At 38.2% G+C, this 25960-nt stretch overlaps 2 protein-coding genes across 7 annotated transcripts; both read left to right on the forward strand.

Annotated features, from left to right (window-relative positions):
• Positions 1-411: 411 nt before the first annotated feature.
• pfkfb1 (6-phosphofructo-2-kinase/fructose-2,6-biphosphatase 1) lies at positions 412-10488 on the forward strand. 5 transcript variants are annotated; one of them, XM_081387502.1, is made up of 14 exons: positions 412-550; positions 5089-5214; positions 7059-7155; positions 7261-7327; positions 7496-7570; positions 8226-8282; positions 8389-8510; positions 8619-8826; positions 9273-9419; positions 9507-9611; positions 9689-9818; positions 9925-9987; positions 10153-10217; positions 10297-10488. In XM_081387502.1, the coding sequence occupies exons 1-14, from the start codon at positions 496-498 to the stop codon at positions 10354-10356; spliced, it is 1377 nt and encodes a 458-aa protein (XP_081243628.1). In that variant the 5' UTR covers positions 412-495; the 3' UTR covers positions 10357-10488. The 5 variants fall into 5 exon arrangements, with proteins under 5 accessions (XP_081243628.1, XP_081243632.1, XP_081243629.1 ...); XM_081387506.1 differs by lacking the exon at positions 412-550 and adding an exon at positions 3370-3572; XM_081387503.1 differs by lacking the exon at positions 412-550 and adding an exon at positions 4006-4097.
• Positions 10489-11334: 846 nt separating this feature from the next.
• On the forward strand, positions 11335-25955 carry itih6 (inter-alpha-trypsin inhibitor heavy chain family member 6). Of its 2 annotated transcripts, none has more exons than XM_081387493.1 (18): positions 11335-11582; positions 12886-12921; positions 13714-13868; positions 19239-19349; positions 19695-19942; positions 20039-20208; positions 20300-20416; positions 20503-20674; positions 21088-21359; positions 21839-23054; positions 23256-23288; positions 24193-24210; positions 24338-24391; positions 24491-24511; positions 24647-24697; positions 24798-24911; positions 25056-25436; positions 25551-25955. In XM_081387493.1, exons 1-18 carry the CDS (start codon positions 11478-11480, stop codon positions 25811-25813), a joined length of 3537 nt encoding a protein of 1178 aa, XP_081243619.1. In that variant the 5' UTR covers positions 11335-11477; the 3' UTR covers positions 25814-25955. The 2 variants fall into 2 exon arrangements, with proteins under 2 accessions (XP_081243619.1, XP_081243620.1); XM_081387494.1 differs by having other exon boundaries at positions 20042-20208.
• The last annotated feature ends 5 nt before the right edge of the window (positions 25956-25960 follow it).

Consider the following 25960-nt stretch of genomic DNA (forward strand, 5'->3'; position numbering starts at 1 on the left):
ATGCTCTGGGCAACGATCTGCTGGGAAACCCTGGATCTGGTTATTTATGTGGACATAAATTTGACATGTGTCACCTATACCTAAACATTGTTGCAGACCAGGTGTTCCCTGGTGGAAGTGGCTTCTTTCAGCAGGATAATGCACACTGCTACACTACTCACATTGTTCAGGAATGGTTTGTGGAACATGATGAAAAGTTCAAGATGTTTATATGTGTAAATTTTGTATTTAAACTAAATGACTCTGTGTGGCTAGTGGATAAAAAGCATAAAGATTAACAGTCAGCAACATAACACTAGCTGTATGCTCGCTGAGCTTGTGAACTCCTTTGGTCGAGCTGACATTAAAGGACAAGGCCAGGCGGCACAGATCATATGTCTACATGTCATCAGGGTGGGGGGTGATGCACAAGCTTCTCTTGCTCAGTTACATTAAAATGAGCGTCTGAAATACATCACACTGCTGGGATCTTCCCGGATCTTCTAGTTTTCGCTAATGATGGACGCGCTTCCAAAGGACTTCCTCAGAAGAACCCGTTGTGACAGTGCCGGTGAGTTCAAAGAGTTCAACTGAACTGATTGAGTGTGAACAGGCAACAGATGAATAGTATTGATAGCTTACATACAGCACAAGCTGTCAGGACAAGGCAACGCTTTTTTTATGTTGATGATTTTAATTTTGGCTTGTGCATTATTTGGTTCTAGTTTGCTACATTGAGCTAAAATTTGCTGGAGAACCAGCAGATACAATTATTAACATGTTTATTTCAGTCACTATGAAGCACATAGCACACGTGGTCACGGTCAAGGAAGCTGTCTTGGGGCAAAGATATCAGATATCAGAGTAAAACATTTTGCCTCTCACACAGCTGCCTCTTTACTTGTCTGAGAGCTTCCTGAGATTATATTAAGGTTGTTTTTGAACCATTCATAACAGAAGACATACAAACCAGAACATAAGGACCTTTCATTTTTAACCCAACTAAAATAAACACATGAAACATTAAAAATAAACTGCAGTCCTGTCCATATACTTCACTGTTTCTATAAAGGCAAAAAAAAAAAAATCTTCAAAATAAACCTTATTTGTTATTTTTATTTATAAATATAGCTAAAAGTTACTTGGAGACTTTATGGTTGACAATTGTTAGTAGAACATGTTCATATTTACTGTAATGTACACCAGTACTCCGCTAGGATACATATCTTTGTGAACTTGAAGGGAACATTCTGTAGAAATCACTTTCACATGGATTGGTAAAAAATGAACGCAAAAGTGGCTCAGAAAATCGAATTATTTATGAGTATTAAGTGCCACTTCCTTAAATATATTTTGTATCTAGACAGTGCAATAACACTGAGGCATTTTTACAGTGAGGAATTAATTGTGAAACTTGACATTTATTGTGACATTATGTGACTTTTATAACGTGTAACTTTGTAACCTTTGGCTCTCTTGCGGTTAGAAAATAAAACGGTTAGAGTCTTGTTTAAGAACATTGTTTTTTGATTGTGCTTCGTCTATGTATTTCTTTTTGCAGATGAATGTGATCGAGGCACATGTAATCCGGTATTTAGGGCCTACATACACATATTATCAGAGCGTATGGACAAATAAATAACAGCATTTTTTTTTTTTTTTTAACAAGCGGTCAGAGGGTTGTCGTTTTAAATGACCCATGGGTAATTTTGGTACAACACACTTTAAACTTTACGCTTTATCCACAATCAGAGCTTTTTTTCTCTGTGTACGCATAATGTGACAGGCATGGGCGACTGTAGCCTATGCAATTTCCCGCAAAATCCGCCCTGACAGCTTTAAAATAAAAGTAATTAATACAGGTTTAAGGTGTATTTGGGAAAAATCATGATTTTTAAAACTTCAGTCATTACATTACAGTGCAATGATGGCTTATACATTTCTAGCCACATCTGAAGAGCACACGCATCGGTTTACTGCAGGTAGTGAGTGACCTCAACATCCTGTCTGCATGCTGCACTGCATCACAGCAGCCCCACCTTAAAATATCTTCACATAGGGCTTTCTGCAGAGGAGGTGTTATTATTAAGGCCATGACATGAAATGACACATGGTGACCAGGGAACAACCTGATATTGGGTAGATGCAGAATCAGACATGACCCTTAAATGCGTAAGTCTGTCTGCAGTCTTGCTAATCTTATTTACCACATCCTGATCTACATTTTGAACTATAGGCCTCATTGTTCCACAGTTGGGTGATGCTAAATGGGCCATCATGGATTTGCTAAGAGCAATATTGAAATTCATTCTTAATTTGAAGATAAGTGTTTACAGTGTCTTTTATATTTTTATACTTTAATGAAGAATAAGATCACAACCTGTAGATCCAGTATTAAAGGGTTAGTTCACCCAAAAATGAAAATCATGTCATTAATGACTCACCCTCATGTCGTTCCAAGCCCGTAAGACCTCCGTTCATCTTCGGAACACAGTTTAAGATATTTTAGATTTAGTCCGAGAGCTTTCTGTTCCTCCATTGAAAGTCAATGGACGGCATACTGTCCATGTCCAGAAAGGCAATACAGACATCATCAAAGTAGTCCCTGTGACATCAGTGGCTCAATCTTAAGTTTATCAAGCGACAAGAATACTTTTTGTGCGCAAAAAGTAAACAAAAATAACGACTTTATTCCACTATTCATTTCCTTCTCTCTAGGCCTCGAGTGAGTTCACGTAGTGTTTTTGCGTAGCGCGTCTGTGTTGTACATCACACGCATCACACATGACCAGCGTCGGCCAATAGTGAGCCTATGTGTGACGTACAACATAGACGCGCTGCGCAAAAACACTACGTGAAATAGCTCGAGGACCAGAGCTCGAGGACCATTTTCATTTTTGGGTGAACTAACCCTTTAAGTTAGAGCTAGTTGGATAAGAAATTGAAACACACACACACACACACACACACACACACACACACACACACACACACACACACACACACACACACACACACACACACACACACATATATATATACATTTATATTTATATATACGTGTGTGTGTGTGTGTGTGTGTGTGTGTGTGTGTGTGTGTGTGTGTGTGTTTCAAATGTTTTATTTATTTAAAAAAAAAAAGTATTGTTTTACTTGAGAACTTTACAAATGAAGACACTTTATAATTAAGACTAACCGTGACAGTTTCGAAAATATATACAGGAACATATCTGAACATAATGTTTTATTTTTATTTAGGAATATGGCTATCACTTTTCTCATGAAGCCAAAAGTGACTGGCTCAAAGCCTCCGAACTTCAGGGTTAATTAAGTCAATTACCAATGGCAGCCAGGATTCTGTCTCTCCACCATGCCAAACCTGTCTCTCCTCCCAACTGTCCCCGCCTCAGTCAGGTGACCTGAGCAGGAAAAGGGTTGATGGGAACCCAGCCATGTGTTCTTAGTTTCTAAACATACAGTCAGCAGTGCAGGGCCCAACGACATGTCCTCCGAGCAGAAGGAGCTCACACAGACACCTCTGCTCAAGATATGGGTGCCATGGATGAGCAGTTCCTTAAGCCAGAGGAGAGGCTGTAAGTGAGGGGATATCTTAATTCACCTGCCTTTCCATTTCTTTTTTGCTATTGGCTTTTTCTCTGTCCTCAAAAATTGTTGGTGTTAAATGCTGTTAACTTCTTGTAGATGATCAACCCAGGTGTTGTGAACTTCAGCCCTGCCTGCTTCCTTTGTCTACATTTGATCACATAGCGTCTTGAAGCTGCACCAAGCAGCAAGTTGTGCTCTTGAGAGCTCTGTTTCTTCAGTTGTGGCGACGGAATGAAAAGGAATATTAAGTGCTGGAGTTGGCTTCAAGACTATCACCAATGCGATTCCTTGGTTGCTGCTGTGGGATGTTCTTTCAGTAGTTTTTATACATTCAGCCTCTTTTCGCTATCCAAGTCATATGAATAACCCTGCCGTCTCAGTGCAGTAATAATAATAATAATAATATGTTTATTTTTTATAGATTATTAAGGCCATGATATCAAATGACACATGGTGACCAGGAAACAACCTGATATTAGGCACATGCAGAATCAGACATGACCCTTAAATGCGTAAGTCTGTCTGCAGTCTTGCTAATCTTATTTACCACATCCTGATATAGCTTTTGAACTATAGGCCTCATTATGCCACAGTTGGGTGATGCTAAATGGGCCATCATGGATTTGCTAAGAGCAATATTGAAATTCATTTTTAATTTGAAGTGTTTACAGTGTCTTTTAGATTATATTTTTTAACTTTAATGAAGAATAACAATGTTTATTTTTATACCGATTATTAAGGCCATGATATCAAATGACACATAGTGACCAGGGAACAACGTCATATTAGGCACATGCAGAATCAGACGCCTTTCAAGAACCCAAAGTTGCATCACAAAATAATACAAACAGTTGACAGACAAAGATACAAGCAATCTGCTTATTATAACAATCAAACAAGCAGAAAAGCAGATGGACACAACTAATAACTACAAATAATTAACATGAGTAGTCATATAAAGAAAACATCCATTTCGATAAAGTAAGCATGTAACATAAAAAATGAAAAAGTGTAAGACAGAGAAATAGAGAGGAAAATAATTATTTACTGAGCATGGTGAATAGATGAGTTTTAAGTTGAGATTTGAAGGTCTGGAGGTTAGGGGTGGCACGAAGATTAGGGGGCAGCTTTTTCTATAGCTTAGGGCCTACAACACTAAAAAGCCCTACCACCCACAGCAGAGAGTTTATACTTGGGTACGACAAGCAAATTGTCATTACTAGATCTAAGGGTCCGGGCAGGAACATACAAATCAATATAGAATCAACAACAATCTAATGATGATGGACAGGTTTCAGTGCAGAATTTAATGGGTTCCTGTATGTTCTTTTGATGCTGCCATAAGCTATGCCAGTCCTCTTCTTGTACCTCTTTCATGCTTCATTCAGGCTATCAAATAGATTTTATATTGACATCATCTTGTGAATGCATATAGAACACCTCAATCCTTGTGATCGAAACCTTACTCATTCTTTAAAGTCAATGTTTTCTACTGGTCCACAGCTTCACGGCCCCAGTTTACAAACTGTCCTACAATGATTGTGATGGTTGGACTGCCGGCCAGGGGTAAGACTTACATCTCCAAAAAGTTAACCCGGTACCTAAATTGGATTGGAGTCCCAACTCAAGGTGAGTGTATGCATCAGGTAAGTGATCAGCTCTTAATTGCAAGCATTGTTTATGTTCGTAGTACGTATACAGTATAAACAGTGGGGGAAATAATTATTTGATTTTCAGCTGTAAGTTGGCCCACTTACAAAGAAATGAAGGGTCTATAATTTTTATTTTAACGGATAGAGACAGAATATCAACCAAAAAAAAAAAAAAAACTGATTATATAAAGGTTGTAAATTGATTAGCATTTGATCGAGTGAAATAAGTATTTGATCCCCTACCAACCAGAAAGAATTCTGCCTCCCACAGATTGGTTATGTGCCCATGTGTAACACAGATTAGTCCTGTCACTTTAAGAAAGTATTCCTAATGTCAGCTCGTAATGTGTATAAAAGAAACCTGTCAGAATCTGTATCTTCCATTCCATCCTCTCCACCACCATGGGCAATACCAAAGAGCTGTCAAAGGAGATCAGGGACCAGATTGTAGACTCTGCACAAGGCTGGAATGGCCTACAAGACCATCAGCAAGAAGCTTGGTGAGGAGGAGACAACTGTTGGTGCCATTATTTGGAAATGGAAGAAATACAAAATAACCATCAATCACTTTTGGTCTGGAGCTCCAAGCAAGATCTCACCTCATGGGGTACGGATGATCATGAGAAAGGTGAGGGATCAGCCCAGAGCTACACAAGAGGAGCTTGTTAATGATCTCAAGGCAGTTGGGTGCACAGTCACCAAGCAAACAATTGGTAACACACTACGCCGCAATGGATTGAAATCCTGCAGTGCCCACAAGAAGGCACTGCTCAAGAAGGCACATATACAGGCCCGTCTGAAGTTTGCCAATAAACATTTAATGATTCAGAGAAGGCTTGGGAGAAAGTGCTGTGGTCAGATGAAACCAAAATTGAGCTCTTTGGCATCAACTCAACTCGTCGTGTTTGGAGGAAGAGAAATGCTTACTATGACCCCAAGAACACCATCCCTACAATCAAGCACGGAGGTGGAAAAATCATGCTCTGGGGCTGTTTCTCTGGTAAGGGTACAGGACGAGTTCACCGTATTGAGGGGCTGATGGACAAGGCCATGTACCGTCAAATCTTGTACAAGAACCTCCTTCCCTTAGCCAGAACACTGAAGATGGGTTGTGGATGGGTCTTCCAGCATGACAATGACCCAAAACATACCGCCAAGGCAACAAAGTAGTGGCTCAAGAAGAAGCACATTAAGGTCTTGGAGTGGTGTAGCCAGTCTCCAGACCTTAATCCTATAGAAAATCTGTGGAGGGAGCTGAAACCTCGAGTTGCAAAGCGACAGCAAAGAAACCTTAAGGATTTAGAGAGAATCTGTAAAGAGGAATAAACCAAAATCACTCCTGAGATGTGTGCAAACCTGATAACCAACTACAAGAAACATCTCACCTCTGTGCTTGCCAGTAAAGGTTTCTCCACCAAGTACTAAGGCATGTTTTGCTTGGGGATCAATACTTATTTCACTCACTGAAATGCAAATAAATGTATAACCTATATATAATGTGTTTTTGGTTGATATTCTGTCTCTATCCGTTAAAATAAACCTGCCATAAAAATTCTAGACCCTTAATTTCTTTGGAAGTGCCAAAATCACTTTGAACTTACAAAATCAGCAGGGGATCAAATTATTATTTGCCCCACTGTAGATATATATTAAAATAATAATCTTAATTGTACTCTCAATGGCAAGCATTGTTTGTTAATTATTAAATTATTTGCTGATATAATGTTTAGCATTATTTTGATTTAATAAACACATAGTGTGTGTGTTTACATATAAATTGTTTGCTAACAAACTTTTTTTATTGATCTGTTGTATGCAAAGTCTTTAATTTAGGTCAGTATCGAAGAGAGGCTGTGCAGACATACAAGAACTATGAATTTTTTCGTCCAGACAATGAGGAGGCCATGAAAATCCGCAGGTAAAATACATTTAAGATGGCTATATATAACTCCTAAATATGTTTGAACTCAATGTGAGAACTGAATTTGTCTTTTCTAACTATGTATTTCCATAATGTGTTCAGAGCCTGTGCCTCAAGTGCTATGAAGGACATTGCCAATTACTTTGCTAAGGAGCAGGGACAAGTAGCAGTGAGTCAAGAATGTAATGGATAACAGTTATGCTGTCTGTCCAAGCTATTAATAACCCAGTAAAATTAAGATTATTATTACTGGATTAGTTTGGAATTCTTCACAGTTATGAAGGGGGTCAACAAATTCTTAAAATGTAAATCAATCTCTGACAAATACTCTTCACAGGTATTTGATGCTACCAATACCACGAGGGAGAGAAGAGGCATCATCATCAGTTTTGCAAAGGAGAAGGGCTACAAGGCAGGTGCAGCAGGGTTTTACTTTTATTCAACAGTCTGCTTTATTAAAGTATCCCTCTTCTGCACATTGTATTGAGTGTGGTGATTTGTGGGATGTTACCTCAAAATGGTAGCTTTCCAAGATATTTAATAAAGATTTTTTATAAATTAAGGTATTTATTAATGTAAAATGCTTAAACCAGAGCCATTGCCCAAGGAGGAGCCTCATAGATAAAAATGTGACAGGATCCCGATGGGGAGACGAGTCCATTCTGTTTGAAAAGAAGTCAATGAAGTAGATGCCCCAGTAGTGTACGCTGAATAAACCATTAAATTGTGCTAACAGATTTTTGTCACATAAACCAACTGCCTGTCCACTAATCTTAGACATTGTTTATATCAAAAATATTAATTCTGGAGTGAGCTATATTTGGATTACTGAAAATAGCTGTTTTATAAGCGAGGCCATGGATGGTTTCGTGTCAGGGATGATTTGTTTCACCACATATTCAGTTCCATCGTATTGGTGATCGACAGGTGTAAATCTGACTCTTTTTTTTTTGTCTTGAAAGCAGTTTATTGACATTTGAAAACAGTTAAACTACTGTCACACTTTAATATTTTGTAAAATTGTCGTTTTTAGCAACCAACATTTCATAAGAAATGTTTATCTCCAGGTGTTTTTCATTGAGTCGATTTGTGACGACCCTGAAATCATTGAGGCAAATATAATGGTAAGATTGTTTTATTAAACCATTTATAATGTGAAGCTATTAAAAATGTTTTAAATAGCATAACATTATTATTTGCTTGTTTGTTTTATTTGATGTATTATGACAGCAAGTAAAACTAAGCAGCCCGGATTATGAAAACTACGACAAAGAGGAAGCACTTGTGGACTTCCTGAAACGTATTGATTGCTACAAAATGTCCTATGTCTCCCTGGATGAGGAAAAGGACAGGTATACTGCTGCCAAAGTCTCTAATTTATTATGATGTTATTGTACATAACTTCCAACTATTACATGCGATATATAATTACAAATATTTCTTATTTTACTGTTTCATAGGCACCTCTCCTTCATTAAGATCTTTAATGTGGGATCCAGATACCTCGTAAACCGGGTCCAGGATCACATGCAGAGTCGTATTGTGTATTACCTCATGAACATCCACGTCACTCCACGATCCATCTATCTGAGCCGCCATGGAGAAAGTGAGCTCAACCTGCTGGGACGAATCGGTGGAGACTCAGGTCTCTCCTCACAGGGCCTAAAGGTGATTTAGACATAAAATCTCAGTTTACACCTCAAGGTGTCAAAGCGTACCAATGTTAATGGTAAACTGTTAAGTCCACATGAACCACATTTTTGTTTCGAAATGCCACACTAGCAAATTTGCTTTTCCACACTGAAACGTCTAAAACTCTTAAATCACCGTACTGTGCATGTGTAAGGGTGGGACAACTTGTCACCTGGCTGTCACTCACATGAAATCAATTCCCAATGGACACAATCAAGTCCCGCCCTACATTTTTTCTTGTTCAAGAAGTCGTTTTACTCTGATATACATTTCAAAAGGAAAGTACAGACTATCGCAACTTCTCCTGTAGACTGTAAATATTTTACTTCCAGAATAAAAAGCCATGTATTTCTGTGACTTGATTCGAACCTTCCTTAAAACACAAAGATGTAGATTCGAATTGCATCTATCTTGTTGCTCAGTATGCTAGGGCCCTCTCCGAGTTCATCAGGAGTCAATCCATCAAGGACCTGAAGGTGTGGACCAGCCACATGAGAAGGACCATACAGACAGCAGAGGGACTGGGCGTCCCGTACGAACAGTGGAAGGCGTTGAATGAAATCGATGCGGTAAGCAAGTCATGCTCTGAATTAAAGTTGGATGCACAATTGCACATGAAATGCATATGTAACAGAGTTAAATCTGGACATTTTAAGGGTGTATGTGAGGAGATGACGTACGAGGAAATTCAGGCAACCCATCCAGAAGAGTTTGCCTTAAGAGACCAGGACAAGTACCGCTACCGATATCCAAAGGGTGAAGTGAGTTCTGTCCACAACAAAAATGAGTTTGTATGTGGAGATATATAGGGGAAAATTGCATTTTCTGTGTTCTGCAGTCATATGAAGACCTGGTGCACCGTCTGGAGCCAGTCATAATGGAGCTTGAGAGACAAGAGAATGTGCTGGTCATCTGCCACCAGGCAGTCATGCGTTGTCTACTGGCCTACTTTCTGGACAAAAGTGCAGGTCTAAACCAAAAGCAACCGGTCACTGCTGTCACAGACTATGAAACGCAATTGGTCACTTTGATAGCATCATCTGTGCCAATTATACATCTCTGATTTCTCCACAGATGATCTACCATATCTAAAGTGTCCTCTGCATACTGTTCTCAAACTGACTCCATTAGCTTATGGTGAGTCGGTATAGCTGTGACTTTATTTCAAACCCAATTTGGTGTCCTGTTATGTCTTAAAGGTGTGGTGCTACCGAAATTATTCTGTGCCCTATTAATGGAACGTGCTGCACATACTTTTGAGCAATAAATACTGTCATGTGTTCTTTTATGCCCTCCTTGCAGGATGCAAAGTGGAATCCTTCTATTTGAACATCCAAGCAGTGAACACTCACAGGGACAAACCCACAGTAAGTCATGAAACCCTATGGAATGATGATTTTTAAACTCTGACGAGTGTCTAAAAGGGATTTCTTGTTTGCATTCCAGGATGTGAATATCGCAAGAAAGCCTGAAGAAGCACTCCGGACTGTACCTGAACATCTATAATCATAAAAAAAAACTCAGATTTGCCACTTTTGCACAATTAATCAATGTATATATTGTGTAAATGGATAGCAAGGTTGGAGGAAGAATATAAAAATGGACAGAAGCATGTATTTTCATTAAGATTATCAAGACTTGATTATGCACAGTTTGGTCCAAAAATCTGAGACCACATCTGGGAATGTTTTTTTTTTTTTTTTTTTATGAAAGCTAAAAGGAAGACACTATGAAATGTAAATGTATTCCCTACTCTTTAAATTAACTATTTAAACTCCTTTAAATTATGCTGATCATATATGTTGTTTTAAATTAGAAAATTTTCGTTTTCACTAGTGGTCTTGGACTTTTGAATCCTACTTTAGTTTTTCAAACTAAGCTTTAAAAATCCAAGTATTTTGGTATTTTGTTGATAAGATGGTGGCATAATGTTACAAGTTGAAATATATATCGCAACTAAAGAGTGAATAATTTTTACCTTTTCTTATTTTAAAATGTTTAGAAGTTCAGTTAGTTGCCAGTACCATGGACAGCAACCAAACAAATAAATCTATATTAGTCATCACAATATCTCACAAGAGCAGTCTCAAGGCACTTTACTCCTCACACTTCTTAATTTATTAGTATGTCCATGAGAGCCTCTCCAAAGGTGTATTCCAGCCTAACTGAGATTTCTATAGTAAAAATGCAGTATTACATAAAATATAGCGACAGTAATGTGGTTTAGAAAAATTATTTAACGGCTGGAAAGCTGGCAAACATTCTTAGAACTGTAGGCATTCACGGGTTAATGTTTTGTGGGTTTTTGTGCCCCCCAAAACCGTGGCGAAATTTCCAGCATGTACACGTGAAAAGAGCTACCCTTGAAACCCACAAATACCTGTGCATGATCGAAACACATTTGTCATTACAACCAAGGTATTTATTCAGTCTAAATGAGCATCCATCTCTCTCATGGCATTATCGTGGGTTCAATATCATTTTTAGGATCTCTTTGGAAGGGAGGGGGCAATACTACCCCTTTTATAAACAACTGTGTGCCGTAAAATGTGAAGTCAGTGGAAGACCTTACGCACTCGTCTTACGAGCAAAACAGTGGTTTTGGTTTTCCCACATAAACTGAAAGCATGGATGTTAAATTGGATTTGACTGTCCACGCAGTTGTTTTCATCCTACTTACTGTTGTTTCTTTTGGATGTGGGCACGCGGGCGCGCACTCAGTTCCTCTCCAGGTATGGGTACTTGGTAATAAAACTATTATTTATATTTTTGCACTTGGTAGTTATTTTTCTCTTTGTTCTGTGACATTTCCTCTGAAAAGTAAAAGAGTAAAACGTGAAGTTTGTTTTGAGTGACCGATTCTATTTTGTGCTACACTGAAAGTGCTCCTCGTCACATAATTACGCGCGAAAACATCTGAGGAATTTCGGTTCTAGTGGAATGTTATTTCATTCTATAAATAGAGTTTATTTACTTAAATAATAATTTAATTTTTTTGCATCTAGATAATGTCTTACGAAATCAAACGAGAGGCAGGTAAATAAAATGTCTTTTGGAAATCATAATAGTCTAATTATTCCGAGCTGCAGTGTTTTCTAAAAAATGTAGTTTATATTTTGCGTTATTTGGAATCTTGAAGTTGTAATAAAGATTCCCTATGTGAAAAAAAACCCAATTAGAATTCTGTATGAATGTTTTATGGATTCATTCCGAGTCAAATAAGGAAAGCAGAAAGATAATGGAGGATATCATGAAGGTGTTGCCCTATGAATTTTCTGCATTCACATTATGCAAATTCTTGCATTTATTTAACATAATTTGATGTCATGATTACTTAGCAGCTGTTTTATTAGGGTGAATTCAGGTTGATTGCAACACTTTTTCCTCAAAAAGTGTCAACCTGAATTCACCCCTGTTATAAAATGTGATGTAATATCGTCACAGTGGTTTCATTTAAAGCTTGTACTGGAAATTCATAGTGGCAGAGACACATTTTCTTTCCTATATTTCAGCATTTTGTTTATATTTGCAGCAATCTCCAGGAGATGTGGTAATAAATTGGCACAGCAGGGAATTGTGTCTAAAGTTAACATGTAAAATCCTCCAGTGGCCTTGTGTGTACAGTATTTTAGTTCAATTTCCACCCCTTTCATGAATGACTTTGATTCAGTCTATTTCAGTGTAAGATCAAGACCAAACCACTGGCATCTGAGAATACTGACAGTATTTCAAACTATTTCTTCATTTATGCCTCTGCCCTCAAAGGAAAATTTATGGTTGGTAATTTAAGTTATCCAAGTTTATATGGATACTTACAGCTAAGTTGCACTAAGGAATTAGTAAGAACAAACACAGATTTGTGGGTTTTTTGGGTCTTTATAACGCCTAGCTGGAAATAATTCTTCATTGAGAATACTTTTACGTGGCATACTTTTACTAAATACAGCTGTATACATTATACACTCTGGTCAAAAGATATCAAGAAAAAATCTATAAGCCTGACATGCTACTGGTATTTATTTATTTTTTGTTCAGAGACCGAGACGTCAGACCTCAGCAGCAAAACCAGCAGTAAGTATGACAGTAAAAGCTATATTTTTGTTTTGTACTAAACTGTAAATATTAAGATAAATGCCTCTGTTATCTTGTTTTACTTGGGTTTATTGTGAAATTCCATAAATAACCAAATAGTGTTCTAGCCTTTTGACCCATGAGTTCCTTTTCATTTTAGAAACCAAGAAACCAAATGTTTATTCCTGTAAAATACACAAGAATGAGTTAGAAGCAATATGACCAGAACAGTCACTGGACACTTGCTCTAATTATTTTAATACCTGATTGTGTCACAATCTTGCCTATAAATTTACAATTATATACAAAGCTTCTTGTAGCGCTATGCTGTTGTGTGCAGTGTTCAGATTGGCTTTTCTGTTGCCAGACCAATGTGGTCTGAATCAGGTTCAAGTAAACAGATCAAGATGTTCTATATACTGAGCTCTGACATCAGTTCAAAAGCCCTGAGAAATCAACAGTAACATGCTAATCATACAAATTGTTTGATAAAGCAATTAATGTCATTTTAAAATGGGTGTCTTATATGTCAGATATCCCCAGTCAACTTTAAAATATTCATGTTCATGTGTACAGATAGCGGAAATTTGGGCTTTTTGTCACACAGGGAAGTTGCCTTGTGACGGAAAGAATGTCAATAAACTGTTTTCGTGGGAATGTTTAATAGGTTTTTTTAATATCCAAGACTTTTGAAATAAAAGGTGTGACAACTAGCCCTGTTTTCCCCTACTTTGTGTATAATGTGACTTGGCATATTAATGTATCATGTTTTGGTCTTGGTTGTGCCCTTAGCTCAAGGTGACGGATTACCATGTGCGATGTTCTGTAGTGTCTCGCTATGCTGTAACAACAGTGGAGAGCACCGCGTGGAACCAGCTCAACATCACTAAGGAGGCGGCCTTTGAGGTGGATTTGTCCTCTTCTGCATTCATCTCCAACTTTACCATGTGAGTCACAAATTACACCACATTTCTTTCTGTTATTCTGGCTTTCAGATTGGTTTAAAAATCAGTGGATATTGCAATTAAATTGAGTATCATTTGGCTTAAGATGGAAGTTTTCCCTGAATAGACACAGCAGGATTGTACTTGTACTAATGATCTGTTCATGTGGAAAGAAGTGCTTTGTGACCAAAAGGGAAAATATTTTGATGGTCAGATCTACAGAAATAATTAAAAGATTACCACAGTTAAAAGTGAAAGTTCATAATTTACTCGACTTCCACATGTCATTTCAATAATGACTTCCTTTCTTCTGTTGAACACACACAAAGACATTTTGCTCTTTTCCATGCAGTTACATGAATGGGAACTTGCAAGCTGTAAAAAGGATACAAAAGCACCATGAAATTATCACAAAAATTACACATTATTTTTCAAGTCTTTTAAAGCCGTACAATAGCTTGTGTGACAAATGCACTTATACTTGCATAAAAAATCCCAACATCCGGCCTCCTTGGCACATTCACGAGTGAAGTTGGATTTTTTCAATGAATCAGCTGATGGCGGTTCTTGAGTTAAGATCTAACTTAAGTGTAAGATATCAAGTGACTGGCGACATAAAATTTGTCTGATTGGTGTTTTATTAACAAAGTTCGGGAGGAGTACTTTCAGATTATTAACCTAATTAACATGGGAGGAGCTCATCCATTCCACTCAATAAGCATCAGGAGGTATATATATACAGCAGACTTACCTCTGTTCTATGACAGTTGTCCACCACCCCATCTCCTCACTTCTAACTATGCCTATCCCAACCTGGGATGGAGTACTCTGGGTTCGGGCCAAATCCGAGCTTGGAGCCCTCCCCTCGGACAGTACTCCAAATACGCATAACCTTTACGCTATTTAATTATATGTAAGTGTGAATTTGTGAAAAAAAGCTTTTGATGTCTTCTAAAGACTTGAAATATATTGATATGATACAAGTGGTCCACAAAAATGATAATTCTGTCTTCACTGCACTCTCTTTAAGTTCCAAACCAGTATAAGTTCAAAAAGCTCCTTTTTTGTAGAGGACTTTTGTTATAAAACTTCTATGAGAGACATTGCAAAGAAGTCATATTTGCTCACCAGATATGAGTGAGTTATGTAAACCCCTTTTCCAAAAATGAATGCTAAATATAAATATATTCCCACAAATAAGGCTCCATAACAGCTTGATAAAGCACACGGTGGTTGGATTTGGAAGCTGACATGGGTCAAAAGTAAAGAACGTTCAGGCCAGATGAATAGCAGGCTTTGTCAAGAAAACTCAGAGAGCTAATAGAGAAAATGACGAGCACTGGCTCTGTTCACCCTCTCTTTTACCCAGCAGAGTTTACCAAGGCACATGGCCAAAGTACACACGCTCACACATTTACGTGTACATAAATACACACACATGCATGAAAAATGCACACATGTATCCATCAACAAAGCAGGGTTTCAAGTTTCAATGTACATTACAGATGTATACACATGCTGAAGGTATCACACTCTTTTGTACGAACAAAAACAGACAGGCACTTCCACCAGGCTCTGTACTTTTTCAAATAGCTGCCGCAAATATGTTTCTTTAGAGCAGTAGTGTTTGTTAAACTGTGACTGAGAGCTCTGTTCACAGTGTCACATGCAGTGATCCCAGACCTCTCAGTGCCACACATACATACAGGCGCCTCATTTTCCACTGTGCCTTAAACTGTCCATTCACACTGCTCTTATTCAAACAAGCTCTTTTTCAAGGCTGTTGGTTTATTTTGGTTGGTTCTTGTTGATTTTTATTTAAATATATTTGCTGACCCTACGTTAGTATTTTCTCTCCTTGACCCTCTTGTAAAGACACAAAGAGAGTATGGATCGCTTCGTGTGGGCGTTTTTGCAGGGGAAATGCTCCTGCTCTGAGAGCTGAGGGGATTGAAATGGCTATGATTGAGGGAAATGACATTTTCTGCTAACCTCTTTTTCAATGTCACTAGCTGTTTGGTTTGACAGCCTGTTTCTGCATTTTTTGTGAGAGAAAGTTTAAAATAAGATACAGGGCCCTATTTTAACGATCTGAAACGCAAGTGTCAAAGCGCAAAGCGCAAGTAACTTTGTGGGCGGGTCTTGGCGCTGTTGCTATTTTCCCGGCGGGATAAATGACTCTTGCGCCAGGCGCAAATCTAAAATGGGTTGGTCTGAAGCAGCTTCATTATTCATAGGTGTGGTTTGGGCGTAACGTGAAATAAACCAATCAGAGCGTCATCTCACATTCCCTTTAAGAGCAGACGCGTTTGTTCTAAAGCGGATTCCTATTGTAACGGCGGATTTGCCAGGAGCGGTTCACAGCCAAGGAGACCGACGTTCTAGTCAGGGACATTGGGGATGGAGAAACACACCCAAATTAACTTCTGTTAAAAAGGCGTATGATAATTTGGGTAAATGTGTAAGCTAGATGTATGCTTTTATAATAAATTGTCTATCTATCTATCTATCTATCTATCTATCTATCTATCTATCTATCTATCTATCTATCTATCTATCTATCTATCTATCTATCTATCTATCTATCTATCTATCTATCGTAATAATGTATGATTTGCAAAAATGAAAACTGCTGCTTCTGTGTAGATGAGAGAATCAAAGTGTATGCGCGTTGTGCACACGCTACATTGATTATGGCCAAGCATGCGCCCTTAAAATAGCTTATGAATAACATGCGCAACGCGCCACTGACTTTAAACTATTTTTTCCTGGTTAGTGGCGCAATTGTTTTCTAAACCTGCAAAATAGCATGAAGGAACGTTTGTGCTGGAACACGCCTCCTCTTTGCGCTGAACCGCCCCGGGGAGCGCAAGTGTATTTCTTAGTTAACCGACGTGCTTCTGTGGAGGGAAAAGCGCGCTTTGCGCGAGTGCAAAATAGGAATGATACATGCGTCGGTGTACAAAGTCAATTGCGCTGGGTGCAAGATAGGGCCCATACAGTCATTGTGAGTGTGAGATAGAAGTCGCAATTATGAGAACATTTTGTAAAGTCACATTTTGAGATGGTCGCAATTCCCTATCACAAAGGTGAGATATAAGATCATAATGTGAGCAAATGTAAGATATAAGTCGCAGCAATGAGGAAAAAGTCATAATTGCAAGAATGAAGACGCAATATTTATATTGTCACAATTATGATAAAATCACATTTTCAGATATAGTCACAAATGCAATAGATAATCACACCTATCGTCGCTGCCCGATGAAAATCACGTATGTCCAAAACGGTTACTTTTCAGGAAGTGAAAAAAACACCGTAATTTAAAAGCATATGAACATAGCGTTGTCATACTTGGTATGGCATCTTTAAATGTAGCCATATTCTTGCCAGTGTAATGATATAATCCACATTTGACCAAAATCGAGTTTAAATGGACATACGCGCATATTTTACAGTAACGGTGGTCGATACGCGTTTTTCCGATCATTAATTAGAATGGCCAAGTCGCGTTTCATATTGACAGATGAATATGCTCAGTTTATTAAATAGCCTACGTCTCCGTTTATTAAATACGCTCAGTTTATTAAATGTCTCTTGCAAACTATGAAGGGACAATGAATCAATACACTCATTGCTGACCCCAGGGCCGGCGCGTCCATATAACTAGGCAATTGCCTAGAGCGGCACTTTTGTAAGGGCATACATAATCAGAGAGTTGCCTTTTTCTTTTCGTTTTGAATTATTTCGTTTAAAGACTTTTCAAGCTTTGTGTATTTGATGTCTTTCTCATGTCTGTGTGAGGCATACACTGAGTTTCGTTAATGAGATGCGCTCCAGTTAACGTGCAATGCAAGTGAACGCGATGGCGCCTCCATGATTATATTGTCTGCTATATACCGGTTTTTGCTTATTTATTAAATCCATGGTTGATGAAAAATTGATTAAAATTAAGATACAATTTATACAAAACTAAATTCACTTTAAAGAAAGGTTTTCTACAAAACAAAACTTAATGAAGTGGTCAAAATCATGTCTGACCCGTCTCAAATTGTGCATCCTATTACTCGTGCTGTTCACTTTTCATACTTTCAACAGCATAGTAGACCTACAGACTCTATTTGTACAAACTGCACATTCATTTAATTCTGAATTTTGTTGAAAGGCTTCAAATCAAGTTCACGGATAATTGTGCGTGCATTTATTAATCATTATGATACTAAACTCATAACAAAGTAGTAGGCTATGCTATGTACAAAAAAAATACAGCCATTTCTGTTTTTTTCTTTTAAACAAAAAAAAAGGAAAAAAAGCTACACCTTTTTTTTTACATTTCATCTTTCATTCCGAAATAGAATAATGAATGGACGAAAAAGTATACGGACCCAACATGTAGGCTATTAGCCTTTTTACCCGTTATCAATCTAAATTAATCTCGTTTTTAATTTAACTTAATTTCGTTTTTCTTTATTTAAATTTCGTTGTTCTTTATTTAAATTTCGTTTTTTTCTTTATTTAATTTTCGTTTTTTCTTTATTTAAATGTCATTTTCTTTATTTAAATTTATTTTTTTCTGTATTTAAATTGAATTTTTCTTTTTTTAAATTTAGTTTTTTTCTTTATTTAAATTTTGTTTTTCTTTATTTAAATCTACCCTTTACTGTGTCAGTAATTTATTAGTCAGAAAAATATTAGACTACCTTAAAAGTATTGCTTAAGTTAACAGGCCCGTGCGTTAACATCTCCACAATAAACAGTGACAATTACTTCGTCTAGACCATTTACTGGTAAATAACAGTTGTGAATATATTGCGAATATATAATAAACTTGAACAGTTGTCAAAAACAAACGTTTGCTGATACTTTACCTCACAGAGTTATTCGGCTATCCAATGCTGAGCTTCCAGAGACGCTTAGACCGCGCGATGCCTCCACAGGGCGGGAGATACGCGGCGTGATTGACAGCTTTGACACCAAATGGATATACGTGAAAATCAGATGACATGATTTCACAACTTTTCATAGGTCATTTAGATATGTGAAGCATACTGTATACGGAAATGAACCTGGACATTCTATCCGTCGAAAAATCTCAAAATCGGCAAAATGGACATACGCGGTTTTCATCGGACAGCGACGCTATGCAAATAAAGTCACAACTTTGAGATATGAAGTCACATTGTGAGTCAAATAAATTAAAATAATGAGAAACTGCTGAGGTATGTTTTAAATTTGATGTTTGATCCAGTGAAAATTGGTTTTGCCATCAACCAACAGCATATTACAACTATATGAACTAGACTGGCCTGTATGATCTTTATCAAACAAAATATTTATGCTTTCCGCACTGATTTGTCTTTTGTTTATTCCTAGCACCTCAAATGGTAAGGTGTATGTGGCTCAGGTGAAGAGGAGAACCGATGCCAGGAAGATCTATGATACCGCTAAGAAGCAGGGGAAAACGGCAGGACTTGTTGCTACAAAGTCAGTGTTAAATACCTTCTCCACTGGGACTTGCTTTTGGCAGAATCCCAGTGTGCAGGCATTTACTAAAAAATGCAATAGGTCACATTTCATTTACTTTTCGGGTTTGCCCCTACAGACATGCTGTTTTAGAAATGGATCTGTTGAGACAATCTCTCAAATTGTTCTTATACAGTTGTAGATGTTTTAAACTATAGATCTTTTTTTGTTGGATCATCCTTAAAGTAAATGGAAATCAAAATCTTTTATTTGGAGGAAGAGTTATCTCAGGACACATGGACAAACACTTTATTTATATTTTCCATGAAGAACTGGAATCTGATTAACTTATATTGTATTCCAAAGGGAACGCGAGATAGAGAAGTTCCGTGTAGCAGTTAACGTGCCTCCTGGGACTCGCGTGTCCTTCTCACTGTCTTATGAGGAGTTGTTAACACGACGGCTTGGCCGATATGAGCTCTCTCTGGGTCTACGACCTGGTCAACCCGTTCAGAACATCTCCTTGGATGTCAGCATATCAGAGAGGACTGGCATCAGCTTCATCAGAGCTCTGCCACTACGAACTAGCCGACTGCTCACAAACAGTGTTCAAGGTACTGTTAAAGAAAGCACTTTTGTGACGTCAACCCAATGCTTCAGACCAACAAATCTCAAAGATATGGTTTCTCTTCTTCTCACTGTTCTTTTAGCAGATGCAAAACCTCCTCCTTCAACTAAGGTCGAGCAGAATCCTCACTGCGCACATGTGCGTTACACTCCCACCGTACAGCAACAGAGGAACATCTCACCCAGCGGTCTCAATGCAGACTTCGTCATTCAGTATGACGTGGAGCTCAAAGACCCCATGGGGGACATCCAGGTCTTCACACTAACCTACTTGATTGTTGGTATCAGAATAGCAGTAGTCTCCATGTAGCATCATGATGTTGTTATTTGTTTTTTTTCTCCAGGTGGATGATGGCTACTTTGTGCACTACTTTGCACCTCGAGGACTTCCTGTAGTTCCTAAAGATGTCATCTTTGTCATTGACATCAGCGGCTCAATGATTGGCACAAAAATTAAGCAGGTACCACCTCAGCCACCTAAAAACCACAACTTGTCGAGAATGAGATGAAGAACACTGATGTATTTCTCCATTGTGTTTTATATCAGACTAAGGCAGCCATGGCCACCATACTGAGTGACCTGCGTGAAGGAGATTACTTCAATCTCATCACTTTCTCTGATAAGGTCTACATCTGGAAGAAAGGACGCACTGTGCGGGCCACACGGCAGAATGTGCGGGATGCCAAGGAATTTGTCAGGAAGATAATTGCAGAGGGCTGTAAGTGTTTTCTTTGTATCTTAAGAAAATTATATATATATATATATATATATATATATATATATATATATATATATATATATATATATATATATTTAGTGATTCAGTAACCACTCTGACGGATTCATGTGAAGGATTCGTCTGGCTGATTCAAACCATTTCCTCATAACTCTTTTTGAACAGATCACCAAGGGAACAAGCTTATTAAAGTTATTGAAAGAGTTATAGAAAGAGATGTATTTGGCATTATTTTGTGGTACACTTTGTTTCATCTTATCACAATCAGTTTGGACTAGAACGTCTGATTCACAATAAGATTTATTCTGCTGTGAAGCTGGAGATTAAACAGCTACAGAGAAGATTTAGTAGTGCAGGAAATACTGTAATGAACTCTCTTTTTTTCTTTAAACTAGGGACAAACATCAATTCAGCTCTACTGTCTGCGGCCCAGCTGCTAAACCCTTCTTTACCAAATGGTAAAGCGCCTTCATCTCACCGTGTCCCCATGATCATCTTTCTGACTGATGGAGAAGCCACTATTGGGGAGACAGAACCAGATGCGATTCTACGTAATGCACAAAATGCTTTAGGTTTAGCTTCGTTATTTGGCCTGGCCTTTGGTGATGATGCTGATTTTCCAATGTTGAGAAGGCTGGCATTGGAGAATCGGGGTGTGGCTCGGATGGTAATTTTCTTTTAAAGTACAAGTTGACCTATACACAACAGTGTTATTACATCTTTAAACTTAAAAATGCATAATGCTTGATGAGGTCATATTATTCAACGACAGATTCGAAAATAAATCAGTTTTTCTAATGAAACAATTGAATGAATGATTCAATGACTCATTCACAAAGCTAGTCACTTATTTTGTTCCTAAATATATTTTTTATAAATGAATCAGTTAACCAAATGCTTCAGTGAGTGACTAATCATTGAAAGATTAACAAAAAATCCCCAGTATGTCTGGAACGCGCAAACACAGAAAAGCAGAGTGATACTAACAGTGAAAAGTCAGGGTTTTTGGACTCTATATCATCACTCTTGAAATGGTTTTAAGCCAATCAAAATGATTTATAATAACATTAATAATAATAAGAATAGTAAATTATATGTGAATTAAATTATAATAGTGCATATTTTAATTTATTTGTTGTCTTTTAGGTATATGAGGACGATGATGCTGCTGTCCAGTTGAAAGGTTTCTATGATGAAGTCGCCAGTCCTCTGCTTTCAGATATCCAGCTGTCCTATCTAGACGATCAGGCGTACGATATCACTCGCTCTCTGTTCCCCAACTACTTCCAGGGCTCTGAATTGGTAGTCACGGGACGACTTAAACCAGGTGTGCGGGATCTAAAGGTCACACTGACAGCAAACGATTCGAAGCAGAAAGTGAAAGTGGAGAATGAGCTACCACTGGCCAAAGCAGTTGTAAATGGCACAGAAGCATCTCTGGGCTGTGCAAAGGCACTGGATGGCATTCCTAGCTTTGTGAATCGGCTCTGGGCTTATTTTACAATCAAAGAGTTGCTGCTGGCTAAAATGAACACCTCGGATTTGATCACACAGCGCCTTCTTGTAGATAAAGCCACCAATCTTTCACTGAAGTACAATTTTGTAACCCCAGTCACTTCGTTGGTTGTGATCAAACCGGAAATTGATGAACCAGATCCTACGGTTAGCTCTTCTGTTGTGGCTACTACCAGCAAGACTTCAACTAGTACCATGGCAGGTTCTACAAATGTGATGAATCAGACCTCTCACACTGCACCTAAAATATCTTCCACATCTGCAATGGGAACCAAAAAATCCAGCCTTTTCTCACCTCCAAAAACAAGCAAGCTTCCTGTCACCAAATCTGTACAAGCACATCCACCACCCTCAGGGCTTCACACCACAGGTCGACCGCCTAACACCTCTGTCTCCCTTGACAAAACACTCCCTCCTCCATCACCAAAGAAGACCACTACAGGACCACTTAAGACCACCAATACCCCACTTTCCACCAAGCCGTCCTCCTCTCCTCCCAGCTCCATCAAAACCACACAAGCCTTGGCTAGGATTTCAAACAGACCTCCCAGTATGACGAAAACCACTTCTTCCTCTCCACCAGTCAAAAGCACAACACTAGTCACCTTAGTCAAGACTGCACAATCTGTGGTGAAAGACTCTTCATCAGACATTGAGAATTCTTCTACCTCAGGACTCACAACGCTTCAGCAGGGCCAACAGACATTGACCTCCACAGCATCTACATCAGATGCTAATTCAGACATTCATGTTGAATTGGAAGTGGCCACACTGATGTCTCCTACTTTTCTGCCTATGCCAGGAATGACAGATGCACCAAAGTTGTGGGAAGCCTCTCGTTTTCTGGGTGAGTTCCTTCTTAGGAGCAGAAGCTGACATTTATAGCCACAGAGCTGCAGATATTTGGTAGTTTTGTTTGAATGGAATTTAGAAATTTCATTGAATGTCTCATACACTTCAAATGAATAACCAAAGTGCCTCTGCCTTTGCCAATTAATTTAATGGTCGCTTTTTGGACCTCTATTATCCATTTTTTTCTGTCCATCAGATGTGTCTTCGTCCATCCAGATTCAGAGGAAAGGTAATACAATCCATTTTTTTCCTTCTGCTTTTTCATCATGCTGGTTTAGACACTGCCTGTGCCCCTGTTATGCTTTTTTGAAAAATACATTTCATGCAGTGTGTAATATAGCTGTTTGTGAAGGTAATAGCTCTGCAAAGAAAGAATCCATTCTATACTGCTGAATCGAGTTGTCAACAATTCCAGCCTATTTTTTCTTACATACCTACGTAACAATATAACAAATTTGCATAATGCCAGCTTATGGTCACTGGCCACATGCTCTGTAAGCAGTAGACCAATCACAGCAGGCTGGGCCATCTGACCAGTCAGAGCAGAATAGGCTTGTGGAAAGGCAGAGCTTAGAGAGACTGAATCTTCAAATTAACCATTTTCAGACTCTTTGAGAAATGTGTTGATGTGCAATGTATATAATGAGAAAATTGTGTTTTTTGACCTCGGATGCATGCAAACCTATTGTAGGAGCCATCAAATCAATATTAGAAAATAAATGTTATATTTGTCTTTTATTTAACTGTAATATGATAATTGCATTATAACTGTCACATCTTGCGCACTTTATACTTATGAAAAAAACACACAAAAACTACACCTGGGACTAATTAAACTCAATGATAATAATGGCGGAACCTCAACACTTTTTTACCTCGTTTACTTTAGTCAAACTTCTTCAGGTACTGGAGTGATGCACAGTGACTGATGGGTATATTTTGCTCTTCACGTCCTGTAATGTATCAATGTTCCCTGTTTCCCTATGCCTTTCGCAGTGCCCTTTGAACATGTACATTAGGCCATAAAGCCGAGTATAGTATGTAAAATGCATAAATAACAGTATGTAAAAATGACAATAACATTATGGTAATGTTGTAACTTCTGATCATGTGTTTCTTGATCTTTCATACAGATATTGAACTTGTTAAAGGTAAGCAATATGTTTTCAACTACAAAGTGGTAAATCAGTTTAGCACTAATACAAAATATAAAATAATAAATAACTGCCTAAACATGAAATTAAACCAAAGCTGCATCATCATGCTGTTATTTTGCAGATTATGATACAGCACATGACTCTGACTATGACTACAACATCCATTATGAGTCATGTGAGTTTAAAACATTACGAATCTTTGCTCAATCTATTTTTTTCCACTACTAGTGATTATTGTTATGTCCGGTTTTGGATTTGTTCATTATTCTTTCAGATTCAGATGCTGAGGTTGCTGGTAAGCACTTCATTTATTATTTCACAACCTGCTTTACTGTATATGCAATAATAAATGTGGTGTAACTACATTATTAACTTTTTAAACGCTTTTAGCAGAAGCAGCGCATTTTATGCGTCTTAATTGTTTCAACAGACCCAGACGACCCATCCAGTTTAAGTTCAGTTAGAGTCTTCTCCTCATCAGGTATGACTCCAGGACATTCCTTCTTCCTTTAGTCATTTTGCGCATTTGAAGATGAATACACGATTCACTAACATACTTCAGTGTTTTTGGTCTCTGAAAGTGGATGGAGACCCACATTTTGTTGTTCAGCTCCCAAAGCTGCATCAGAACTTGTGTTTTACTATTGACGGCAAGGCTGATGATGTACTACGGCTTCTTGAGGACCCAGACAAAGGTGGTTTTATGAATTTTACATCCAATATATAACCTGAATGTCTTTATGGAAACTAAACAAGATTAAATTAAATGAGATGCTATTTAGATATTATTTTAACATAACGAATGTCTCTCATTCCTGTTTTATGACTTATACCATTAGGATTGATTGTGGATGGGCATTTAATAATGGCTCCTTCTAAGGAGGGGATGGAGAATCGTACTCGTACATTCTTCGACAGGATTTCTATCACTGCTGCCAAAGGTGCCGTTATGATCACATTAACGCTGGACTCAGTGGTAGTGGAGGCAGAAGGGAAGGAAATCCAGACGCTGCCTACCAATCAGAGAGGATCTGTGGAGCGACACAGTTTGAGAATCACGGTTGAAGAGCACCACAGCTGTTGGATTGAGCTCGGAGTTGGTGTGCAGTTCTTAATTCTCTTCCATCGTTACAACCATCCCAAATACTTTCAAATGGAACACCTGGGCTTTTATATTGCTGATGGAAAGGGTCTCTCTCACCTCACTCAAGGGCTGTTGGGTAGGTAACACAGCATTTTGTTTTTTAATCTTATTTAGTGAGATGTCAAATGGATTTTCAGACTGATTTTCCCATATCTGATGACCTTGTTTGGGTGTTTTCTTCCACTTCCAGGCCAATTTCAACATACCCATATAGAGGTCAAAAAGGTAACAGATCAAAATGGTTTCCATCATGCACAAAAAAATAAGAACACTTCGCTGGCCATGGGCTGGATAATGAAAGGAGATCAGCATTTTCCTGTCACTCTACAAGACAAGAATCTGAAGGACTCATCCAGGAAGCGTCACTCAGCTCAGTGTTGGGTAGTGCCGGAGGTGGATGTAGAGAGACTTCTGGGCCAGTCCTACGAGAGCTATGTTGTGGATCACCAATAGATAACCCTCATACCTTATTTCTACATCTACAGAATAACAAAAGGTATAGAAAAGACACTGGAACTTAAATCTTGTGCTATTAGTATTAACAGAGACTACGAATACACACAACTGTGATGAATTGAAAGATGCTTTCAAAGCATTGAT

The sequence above is a fragment of the Scardinius erythrophthalmus genome, assembly GCF_964197995.2.
Source record: "Scardinius erythrophthalmus genome assembly, chromosome: 15".
In the NCBI taxonomy this organism is placed as follows: Eukaryota; Metazoa; Chordata; class Actinopteri; order Cypriniformes; family Leuciscidae; genus Scardinius; species Scardinius erythrophthalmus.

Coding starts and splice junctions, on each gene's coding strand:
- itih6 (XM_081387493.1), top strand. CDS start 11,478: ATGGATGTTAAATTGGATTTGACTGTCCACGCAGTTGTTTTCATCCTA. Junction 21,360..21,838: donor ATCGGGGTGTGGCTCGGATG/GTAATTTTCTTT, acceptor GTTGTCTTTTAG/GTATATGAGGACGATGATGC. Junction 23,055..23,255: donor GGAAGCCTCTCGTTTTCTGG/GTGAGTTCCTTC, acceptor TCTGTCCATCAG/ATGTGTCTTCGTCCATCCAG.
- pfkfb1 (XM_081387506.1), top strand. CDS start 3,482: ATGTCCTCCGAGCAGAAGGAGCTCACACAGACACCTCTGCTCAAGATA. Junction 9,420..9,506: donor CGTTGAATGAAATCGATGCG/GTAAGCAAGTCA, acceptor GGACATTTTAAG/GGTGTATGTGAGGAGATGAC. Junction 9,988..10,152: donor ACTGACTCCATTAGCTTATG/GTGAGTCGGTAT, acceptor CCCTCCTTGCAG/GATGCAAAGTGGAATCCTTC.